The sequence below is a fragment of the Trachymyrmex cornetzi genome, unplaced genomic scaffold (genome assembly GCF_001594075.2).
Source record: "Trachymyrmex cornetzi isolate Tcor2-1 unplaced genomic scaffold, Tcor1.1 scaffold121, whole genome shotgun sequence".
NCBI lineage: Eukaryota > Metazoa > Arthropoda > Insecta > Hymenoptera > Formicidae > Trachymyrmex > Trachymyrmex cornetzi.
This window is the reverse complement of record NW_017295773.1, coordinates 189,707-201,858: the sequence shown is the minus strand read 5'-3', so window position 1 is coordinate 201,858 and position 12,152 is coordinate 189,707. Positions and strand designations below refer to the sequence as shown.

General features: G+C 33.9%; 1 protein-coding gene across 2 annotated transcripts in view; it reads left to right on the top strand.

Moving 5' to 3' along the window:
- The window catches only part of Y-f (yellow-f), a 4,422-nt gene extending 953 nt beyond the window's left edge, over positions 1–3,469 (top strand). Inside the window, exons 2-6 of one of the 2 annotated variants that reach the window (XM_018517285.1) lie at positions 908–1,171; positions 1,601–1,800; positions 1,911–2,118; positions 2,262–2,597; positions 3,124–3,469. In XM_018517285.1, the coding sequence (XP_018372787.1) occupies positions 910–1,171; positions 1,601–1,800; positions 1,911–2,118; positions 2,262–2,597; positions 3,124–3,341 (1,224 nt within the window). In that variant the 5' untranslated portion in view covers positions 908–909 and the 3' untranslated portion in view covers positions 3,342–3,469. Of the gene's footprint in view, positions 1–896; positions 1,172–1,600; positions 1,801–1,910; positions 2,119–2,261; positions 2,598–3,123 lie in introns of both variants that reach the window. The other variant, XM_018517276.1, reaches the window with a different exon arrangement.
- The last annotated feature ends 8,683 nt before the right edge of the window (positions 3,470–12,152 follow it).

The window sequence follows — 12,152 nt, the reverse complement described above, 5'->3', positions numbered from 1 at the left end:
AGTTTATTTTTTAATACGAAAACTAAATATTTCGGATTTCTAATATTTTTTTCATAGTAGTAGACAGTACAAAGTTTTTACTGATATAATTCGTTTATTTTTTAAACATAGTAAATAATACCTAATAAATTAAGTTTTTGATAGGTGCGGCGTATATACCGGAGTTACCCTATGCAAAAACATGCATCGTAAAGTAGGATGAGAACTTGCAGAGCCTGTTCTTCTTAGAAAAAAATAGCTTATATTTGTACCTTGCTCCAAGGCGTGTTAAAAATAAGAATATTCGGACACTATGTTGTTGTGTTACACCACTATGTTGTTGAGACATTGACATTCCAAATTATCAATATCCTATGACCTATAATATTTTTATAATGATAGATTTAACAAAAGAATATTATAAGAATAGCTAAACAATTGATCAAAATTATATTATCGATGAAGCAATTTTGATATCTCTTTTAATTATAAAACAATAGTAAACATTTTTTAAAATAAAAACGATGTAAGATTCCTGATGATGTAAGGTTCCTGGCTCTAACACATGCATGAGTATTTCCAATAATCATACACACATAATCATTGTCATATAATCATCTCCATATAAATGATACATCTTGTAGTTTTTACAAGATTATAACGGATTATAACAGATTACCTATTACATTATTGTATTCGACATTTTCAAGAGTGATTTTCAGTCACTTGTGGTCATATTACAATTGAACGTTGCATACTTGATACTCAACATTCAAGTTTACGTCAGATTAATACAATTTTATAATTAATCTTTTTTAAATTAGAAACTATTTAGTGTTTATAGATAGTTTTATATTTTAGTTTACATTATATATCAACTAAAGATTAAAGCGCTTGTAATAAATTTGATGTAATCGATTTTTTGCAGATATGTTCTACTTATTGTTTCTGACTTGCTTGACCATTACAACCGGCCACACCTTAAATACCGTTTATTCGTGGAAGCAGGTCGAATTCAAACTTCCAAATGATACCGTTCAAAATAAGTATAAAGCTTCTGGCGATTACATTCCAGAAAATAATCTACCATTAGGTTTGGCTGTTTGGCACAAAAAAGTGTTCGTTACAATACCACGGTGGAAAAATGGTGTTTTAGCTACTTTAAATAGCTTTTCAATGAACGACAACGAGCGTAAGTAAATATAGTTAAACAAAGTTTTCTAAAATGCGTATATACATATGTTTTACGTTACATGGATTTTATACGTATATAATATGCGTAAAAAATTTATAGAAATATTATAAATTTATAATGCGTCTACAAATTTATATTTAATACTTATTATAAAATTTGTATACAGCAGAAAGAAACGAGCAAAGGAGTGAAACAGTACGTCATAATGTAAACGCTGAAAAATTTCTCTCATAATCAGATGTTATATTAGACGTAATCTGTATGAGAGAACATTTTAAGGAAATTTTTAAAAATTCAAAATGTATACACGCGCGAGAGTGATATAATAAATTTCAAGTGCACACTTAGCAAAAAGATTTTTTTAAATACTTTTATCTTTTATATATAAAAAGATATAATATGCATTATCTTTAATTACTTATATAGATAGTCCAGTCTTAACACCATATCCCGATTTTGAAGCAAATAACATTAGTTCACCCGATGGCCTCGTAAACATATTCCGTATCAGAATCGATGCTTGTGATCGTATGTGGGGTCTTGACACAGGAGTAAACGATATTTTGGGAGACTCTAAAGTCGTGCGACCGATGACACTTGTTGTTATCGATTTGAAAATGAACATGGTATCGTTTATAAAAAATTATCGATTTACACAATCTATACTGATTCTAAAAAAACTACTTTTGTATATACATCTCGAATTTATTACAAGTTATCTCATTCATTCATACAGATTTTACGAAAATATACCTTGAAGGATACAGATATAAAGCCGGATAGTTTCATTGCTGATCTTGTGATCGATGTTGCACCTGGACAATGCGATAAGGCATACGCGTATATGAGTGATCTATCCGCGTATGGCATAGTGGTATATAGCTGGGAAAAGAACGATTCTTGGCGGATTAATCACCATTTCTTTCATTTTGATCCATTGAACGGTAATATAAAAAAAAATTAGCCACAGATCATACGGGACTTTAAGTCATTAGTTGAAAGACTAATCTAGGATTTTTTTAAGTATCATTAAAATTTATTTTATTCTCTCGTGATATATTTGACTGTTTCTAGCAATTATTGGCAGGTGATTACAGTATTAGCGGTTATAACTTCCAGTGGACTGATGGCGTTTTTGGAATGTCATTGTCACCGATTTACGCCAATGGAAGTAGAGTGCTTTATTTCCATTCCATGTCCGGTGTTACGGAATTTTCTGTGCCTACAGATATTCTGCAGGACAATAAATCGAAAAGATCAGAAATCTATAATAATTTCCATATTGTCGGCACAAAAGGACCGTTGACTCAAGGACCATCTTCTATTATTGATCCGGAAACATGTATCAACTATTTTACTCAAATAAATAGAAATGGTATCGCGTGTTGGGATATTACAACGAAATTGAATCCAAAAACATTCAGTAAGTATTGTATGATAAAACGCTTATTAATCACTCGCATGAAAATATATAAATAAATTTTTTAATAATATATTAACATTAAAATAACTTTTTATCCAATTTCTTCATTTTCAACTTTTGTCACGAAAAAATCTGCATGATAAAAATTTTATCAAATTTTATTAACTTATTAAATCTTTTATTAACTGATAAGATGGATCATTAATTTCCTGCATACATTACGTTTTAAAAATAATAAAGATATTTTTCACGCCATATGTATCATTAGACAAAATTTTACATTAGAATAATCTACAATATAGTTCATATATTTCATCAGAGATGTCTCTAAAGTGTACAAATAGCAAAACATATAACTTTCATTGAAATACTCCATCATCTTTAGCTGTTATAAGAACAATATATATAATTTTAAAAATATTTTAATAAAATTCAACAAATAAATAATTATAAATCATTAAACTGTTTTATAAATTGATGTTTAACATAAAACTGTGCTAAAATCATCCGTAATTTTTGTTTGTAGAATTGGTGGCGCAGGACAATACAACATTGGTTTTTCCTCAGGACATAGCTATCGATAACGAATCTCGGAAATTATACGTCCTCTCTAATAATTTACAGAAGTTTATGCAGGGTAGCTTTGATCCACTGGTGACAAACTTTTTCATTACTTCAACTGATCTCGAGACATTAACATTTTTATGCAAATGTAGGAAAGAAAGGCATTCCCATTATTTATAATTTAATTATATGCATATAATATTGTATACTAATGCAGTAGTAAACGTGCATTCTTGACTACAGACTTTGCTTTATACTTGCAAACTGTGAAATGGTATTTCTTAAGTAATGTTATTAATGTATCTTTGAACGTGATTAAGCTCCCTTTTTTTGTTAAATTAAATAAAAAAAGAGAATTTCTACATAATTGCTCAAAATATCTAATGGACAATAAAGTTCTTTCTAGCAAATAAAAAAGTATATACATATATAAACTCGTTAGCTTTACTTTTATACTTTTAAATATTGTAAGATCCTCCTCTTCCCTTTCTTTCTTTCCCTTACTCTTCTTTTCCCTCTCCTTTTAATCGTCTGAAATATGATAAATAATCGACATGTATTAAATGTTGTGCCGAAGAAAATTGAAAATATCAATTCGCAACTAATTAGAAACGAGATCAATTTTCGAGCATAGTGGATACCGCGGAATTGAAATTTCAGCGTGTCATTTTAAAATAAGTCGTCAACTATGTCACTAGCTAGTCAATCCCTTGATAATTCAAGGAACTTTTAACTGCAACCTTTATAACTCCCGCGGTAGGTTCCGCCTCTCCCTTCTCCCGTCAAACCCGTCCTAGGAGCGCTACTTTCTTCCGCCCCCTTTACGACTGGTCTACTCTCTCTTTACGGAGCTGTACATCCTAAATAATTGATCCTAACGTAGTTGCCGGTGTTTTTATAACTGTTTTACCGCCCGCTCTCGCCACTGTGATATACATTATTTAGTCGTTGGTTTTTAAAGCGAAGTCGTCGGGGCGTAGAGGTGCGAAAAGACTGAAGGCCTATTCGTCGCCGCGCGTCTGCAGAATTAAAATGTATGCCAACGGTCGTCGCTACCTACATTCAATTAAATCACCAGATTTCGCACAGCGCCATTAACCGTGGCGAGTAATCTCTTCGCGGAATAAGAAAATGGCTATTGCAAAGATTGTATCTCTCTCTCTCTCTCTCTTCTCTCTTTCTCTCTTTCTTCCACCTTTATAACCTTTAGTCCTTATCGGATTATGTAAGAAGAGGTCCATATTCCTGCTCGATCGAACTCCAATATGCAATATAGAACTCCTGGGCATGTTTTAGTAAATCAAATTATGCATACTGATACGGAGGTATCGATTACTCCATTCAAGTCGAGTGATTTGTATGTAAACGAGATACAACTTTTTTCTGGGATATATAAACAATATATATATCTTCTCTCTTTCCCTCTCATGCCCTCTCCCTTTAATATTTTTAGCAAGTAACACCTTTATATGAATTATTCGCGAAACATCAGAAAACCTATATCGCCCTCGATTCGCGTAGTCGTCCGTACAAACACAATACGTATATTCTGTCAGACATTTTTACAGCTGCTCGTATCCGAAAAGCCTCGTTTCCACCCTGCCCCCTTTTCTGAATTTCTGTTCCATTGCTCAAATATTCACGATTTGTCAACTCCCTTAAATTATTCATTTCCCGCAGGTATCTTTGTTATCTTATCGATAAGTCGAAAGATGAAGGACAAGTGGATTCCGATAGGAGTCGCCGCTTCCTATCCTCGCTCCGTCTTCCATTCTCCGTCGACCTACCCCCCCGTTCCTCACTCCTAAGAATGAAGGTGTAGAATGCAGAATGCAACGTCGTGCTCTTGCAGAGAGCACTTTGACACGGCCCCACGGGTACATTACTAGGATTGCTGCCACCAATTGAACTCCCCCAACTTGCCGAGACCCCAGCCTGAGTCCCTTATATCTGCAAACACAGCCGCCCGAGGCGACACCGCCGTTCAAACACTCAATCGCTCGATTCACAACGCTGAAGTAACTTGAAATTCTCCATTGTTAACGTTATTTGACTTATCCGCGCTGATGCTGGCGCTGATCTCTATAATAGGTAATAGCGTGAAAGGATATTCGTGTGCCGGTATTGTTCGGTTAAGTTTTGCGAACGCCATGATTAAGGCCCCTCCCTCCCTCCGCCGTCTACCCCTTACGTCATGTTCGTAATATATCGACAGATTGTATAGGTATCAATGAGAATGATACGAGGAACATTTTTAATGGAATATTTCATGTGCAATTTGTACATTTAAAAGCCGTTTTTCCTATGTTTTTAATCTGACGCAAACTATTGCTTCGATGAACGAGATGAACAAGAAGAAGACTCGTTTAGAGATTATAAATTATAAAGTTGTTTAAAAATCGTGTAGATATAATAAGCGTAATATCTACATACATCTATTGCATTTTTCGTTTTTTTTTTCAGTACTGTTGCATTCCACGTACTATGTGAACGCTATCCTGCGATATGTTCAGTCCCACGTGTATGGTGCTGAGCTACTTTGTGCGTTATTTATGAATATTTATAAAGTCTCGCGCATATAAAAATTGTATCAAAAAATATACGCATTTCTTATGATTCTGTTAAACAACATTACATATAATTCTACATTGTAAATGTAACTTCCAAACGTGAATTAATTATCTAAATACACCTGCGCTTAGACAAATACTTATATTTTAATACATTGACACGATTGTGTTTAGAATATAAAATGCAAGGCAAATAAGACGCTGTTGTCCAAACGGATTCTATTTGCTATGAACTATAATACAATGGTCCCGCCCATTTTTATTATTTTTATTTTTCTTATATCAAAAGACTGAATTTACTCGAATTCATTGACATTCGCGGGCACTACATACATATATCGGTCGTACAGGCGAGAGAGTTTCTCTCTCGCCTGTACGACCGATTACACGTCATCGAAATCCACGATCGAGGGATCTCGAGGTAGCGATCGTCGGACAGATATATCCGCTAATACACGGTTTCTCGCGCCCATAGTACCACTTTATACGACCGAAATTCCCAGTAAGATGCAGGAGGACACCGGCAGGGCGGGGAGGAATTCGTAATACGGAGGGCCGCTCTACGACTCCGTTGGGAGGAATTCCGGGGTACGTTTTAAATTGCTGCATCCCCAACCTTCTTGTTTATGTATGCTACCGTGTTTCTTATTCTTGTGCGGCAGCGAAGGAGAGCGCGCGCCCCCCTAACTTTATGTGCACAGTGCCGACATAAGTATGCAATCTATGCGTCGGTGTGGCCCGCATGGGTACGTGTAGGTGGGACGTGTGTATGTATACATATGTTCGTGCATACGTACGTACGGTGTGTGCGTGCGGGCGCGCACGCGAGCGCGTGTATATGTATATATGCGTGAAAGCGGGCACGACTGTAGTCCTAAGGAAAACGTGCCACACACGCGTAACGTCGCGCGCGCACGTACGTGTGTATTGTATGGCGAAACGTGGCCCTATGTTTTCTCCCGCCGTGTATTTGGACTCCCTACGATCCGCGCGTTTCCTCCCGTGGATTCTTTTCGTGTTTCGAACAGCCCAGACTCCACTTCCTTCGTATTTCCACCCTCACCACCACCGCCACCACCGGGGCGCACACTCTTTCGTTCCTATCTTTCCGCCACAATTGCTGTAATCTACGATCTAGGGTGGTGGATTTAACTGTGGATCTCAGCCACGGTAATTTGTAAAGTTTTTAATATTGCAAGCTCTCGAACGAAAACGACCGTGTGGAAATGATTTTTTTAAAACGATTAAAGAATTAAAGAATGACGAACATTAGATTTAATATTCAAGAATTAGTTTAATAATTTTATATAATCTTATTAAATTAATGTAATTTAATTTGGCATATTGTCATTTCGATTGTTAATTATTTTTGCGAAACACGGCTAAACATCAGTTTATTATTTTATCCTAACGTTATGACAAAAAAAATTAAAAATTTAAATAATAATGACATGTTTCGCATTTGTATCTAAATAAAGAATGTTTTTGAAGCACATCTTAGAACATCATAATTTATTATTAAATAATTATTTTATATCAAATATATAGGTATGTGTTTTATAAAAATAAAAAGAGTCGTTTGTAAAATGGTTCTAATCATGAATCATGAAATTCATTATTATGAGATACTAAAATTGGCAATTTTAATTAATTACGTCTATCAGGAGAGATCTTCCATTTTATTTCTTTGTATTATAAGACATGCTCGAAAATTTGTAATTTAATATAAAATTGAAATAGTGTTATGCAATTCAATAATTATTTAAAATATAACGATAAAATATATATTGTTTAAATCACGATCAAAATAAAAACGAAAAGATTTTGGAAATTTTTCTTCTGTATGATTATAGTACATCGGTACATTTTTCATTAAAGTAAATAATTATCAAGCAAATGACACATGAAATACTGGTATTTTTATTGATGAACGAAAATGTCTGCACAATAATGTCTGTAAGTAAATATTTTATCAAGTAACACCTTTATATTTGCGAGCTTCAGAAGGCTCGTATTGCCCTTGAATCGCGCAGTCATCCGTACAATATACATAATCCCATTATATAAAATATTTCTTAAACTAATAAATATAATTGTAAATTTTTAGTAAAAAACTTTCTTAAATAATTTTTACAATAATTTTCTAGTTCCTGTATATTTAAATACACTCACAATAAATTCATAGTTACGGAGTTGCCATAACAGCTCGCGCGCGTAAATCTTAATATTTATTCAATAAAATAATCATATAAAATATATTGATTATAGACGTTATGATTTGTAAATTGTAAATGCTATATCTTGACGAGTCTCTTTTCTCTTATATTATTGTTAAAAGTGTTTTATTTAAAAATATTTCGAATATTCCATTGTCTAAAATAACTTTTACCGATTTGAACTGTTATTGCATTCAACTTTTAAATTTTCATGTTTATTTGTCACATTTTTGTCTCTTTCTCTCTTCTTTTCTTTTGACAAACAAAACCTTTAATTTAATACAAAATAGCAAAATTAAAATGATTCTTTTGTGAAAAGGTAAAATTTATATATTTATCACTTTAATAAAAAAAATTATAATACTCGTAATAAATAAAATTTATTTATCATTTTAGAAGTAATGCTTTCTTCATAATTATCATTTTGCTGATAGTTATGAAGGAAGTTATCAAATGAGTATACTTGATGCAAGACACGACCATTTCTTTCGATTCCGTAAGACAGAAATTATCACAATTCATTAATGTATATGTATTTTTAATATTGAACTTCTTAAATTTCATATAATACGCGTCGTATTTTGATAAAAATAATTTACATTAAAAAGACCACTTTAACGCTTGTGCTATAAAACGTGATTAAAAATATTAAATATTAATAAAGCTGTTATCGTACGCTTGGCAAAACTATATAACGACATGTATTAAATTATATATATGTTAATTATTAAGCGTGGACGCAACGTTGATATAGAGTGCATCATTCTTGTATTTTTATGCATAACTAGAATACAGTAATATTCTTTTCGTAATTATTCTTTTATGACGCTTTCCACATGTACTCCATGTATTATGCATAAATAATACCATCGTTATTTAAGAATTTGCAGAAATAAAGGTCACGACAAAAAGAAATCATATCTTATATTTATATCTTATGTGTACCTATTAATTTCCCTTCATCTTTTCTCTCTTCGTATGTATATTTGATCATTTTTAATATGTAACAAATGCATCGTTTCAGATATACGTATCTACATGTGATGTATATCCACGTTCCATTAACCTTTCTTTTACAATAATAAATTAATTTTTAGCAGACATTAGACTCTATAAGAATCTCTTAAATTTCACGACATCACATTGTTTTAATTTTGAGTGCATTACTCCGCGTGATTAACCATAGATATATTCGACCAACATATCAATAACTCCACAGACTTTCTTCTTCGTCTCCCCCCCCCCCCCCCCCCTCTCTCTCTCTCTCTCTTTCTCTCTCGTTACCTTCTTAATATCGTCAGAAAACAATTTTTGCCGAGGTACCTTTGTACGAAATAGCTGCGCGGCGGCGAATTGTACTCCTGGCCACGAATATCCGGCATTATACGAACAAACAACGTAAGCACAGCAGCAAGTGGAGAGATAGAGATGTAGTGGCTAGGCGTAGGTTTTGATGGTAGCCGTTGGTGCACGGCGATGTGGTATACGTGGTAGGTCGGTTAGGGCAGGCCGGTTGGTCGCGGTGCGCGGGACGGCAGAGGGAAGGTTTGGATATCTTGTCGAGGATAGGCTGCCGGGTGCAAGTAGGTTTAATATTTGATACCGCGGGCTGGTCATCCTGCCGAGGCGATAACACAGGCCCCGCGGGAACCTTCCGCCCAACCATCCCTCGGAAAACGACTGCCGCCAAACTCGCACAGTGTCCCTCCGCCCTACCGTACCTACCCTCTGCGTCCCGACGATTCTCTCATCTGCGTCCTACGTATGCCAACCGTTCCATCTCTTACCGACCTATTCTTTTTTTTTTTTTTTTTTTTTTTTTTTCCTATAGAGTTTGTGTCGAAGCGTCGTTGTAACGATCTATTGGGTATAGTAGCGCTTTTCTCTTTTAGTTCCGTCTTTCAACTTCCGACTTCCGATGCGAAGGACGATTGATCATGGAGTGCAAAGGCGAAATAGCCGATATTACTCACTAACGGAATAAACTGTTTACCGTGCGGTTCATGAGTTCATGTTTGTGAAGCTTACAAGTAGACTGACTGCCATTCGTAAAAATTATCAAAAAGGACTTGCACGATGAAGTATTAATATTATAATTTTTCTATCTATGAAAGGCGATCAACGTATATTAAATAAGTAGACATAGTATATATATAAAAAAAAGGTCAATCTTTGTACAGGTCAGTTTCATTGGTATCCGAAGAATCATATATAGTAGGAGATGGCTTTATTCGTTTATTCGATCGACTGAAATCCCGAAGCCTTGCGGGACTAACAGAGGGGTCCTGAACTACGAAGGGTTCACGGCACGTTAAAAATTTATTATAAAACAGCTCGCGCAAGTCTGCACTTAGTGCGATGATTTACTGGTCCAAATTTCCATGTACACATGGATATTAAAATTATTGTATTAACACTGAGAGAAATGTTTGAAAACATTATCATCATTGGCATTATATATATATATATGTGTGTGTGTAAATAATAGTATAGATTAATTAAGTTAATTTCATGGTGTATAGAATATTAATAAAAAAATAGTTTCTATCCAAATATTACATGTGCATTATTTCTCGCTATATATCTTTTTTCGAGATAAGCCTGACTATTATTTACATATTGTATTGTTCATATATACTCAAATAATCGCTTATTATCCTACATAGATTTAAGAGTAAATGTGTTTTGTAGAGTAAACTGCTAAAAAAATAGTGTTAAAATGTTGGTACATAGAATACAACAAATGGCGTCCCCCTTACTGTCATACCCTTTTGTCACTTTAATTACAGTTTTGACTACACATGTGCTTCAAGGCTGTTTTAATGATAGCTTTTAATGCTTTTGCGTGACTTGAGTATTTCAAGGGACAGTACGAGAAATGAGCGGGATGTATAATTATAATGCCAACTGTATAAGATACCTATTTTTAACATAATTCATATTTTGCGCGTCGCCGCACGTATTTCGTTTCTTTAGTACCACTTTGTCATTGTGAACGTGGTATAAAAATAAAAATTCTACTGGCTTATATATATATATATATATATATATATAGTACTTATAAAATAAATCATAAAATAAAGTAAATGAGTTTAAATAAAGTTCAAAAAACATTAATTCACATTTATACAGCGTAATCAGCGTTATGTGTAACTGCCGGATGTTAAAATTTATATATTTCAAATGAAAATTGCATGCAATGTTATTATGGACGGGGCAAATAAGCGTTTAATTTGAGAACTGTGCATATGCCATTGCACTTGCTCTGTGGGGTATTAAGAAATATATTCTGATTAATTTGATATAAATGGCATATTAATGCGGATTAATGAATTTCAGTTATTTCGACATTTCGTCGTGATCATTTAAAACAAATTTTACTGCGCAATTTCTGCGTTCGGTACACCCTCGTAAAGGTTTAATGCGGGAAACACAAATACATGTGTACCGTTCAGCATACTGCAATATAAAAAATATTGTGACTAATTTTTTATAACAATATAAATGTTGCAACAATATATTAATAAATTTCGGTTGTTTTGTCAGTCCCTGCACTATTAAATAGAGATTTAAAACAGATTTTATATACGTCATTTCCCCGCGGTCGAAGTACTGATTTCACCTATCGCTCATCTGGAACGGCAGCGCGACGTCAGATTCGAGCGAGTTTTCTTAGAAAGAAAAATACAAAATAGCATATACATGTATACATATATATAGGACGAAATATGATTTTACTAATATGTCAAGAGCGTCGTGACAGCGAGTTTCGCTTGGGCCAACGAAAGTGCGATGTGATGTGTACAGATGTGAGAAAAAAAATGTCATCCGTTTTCGTACTGACGCGCGCACGACGCGTGAGACTTACTCGGGGATGAAGTTTACTCCAACGACTTTTCCAACGAAGGAAAAGTGTGCAGCGAACGATGAAGAGATAGATTGAACGAGATGAGAAAAAGAAAGTGCACATACCTACGTGTATACATACTAATTATATGAAGAGATAAGAGAAAGAAAAAAGATTTATCATGCTAACGAGATGAAAATTATAATAAACATGTATATGCAAGTATTTATGTAAGTCGCTCCCACGTTTATTATAATCTTCGCCAAAAACGTGCATTGTGTGATAACGCGCATTATAATATTTGCGTATCAAGTGAGTACGCGCGCGCGCACGCATATATATATATATATATATATAT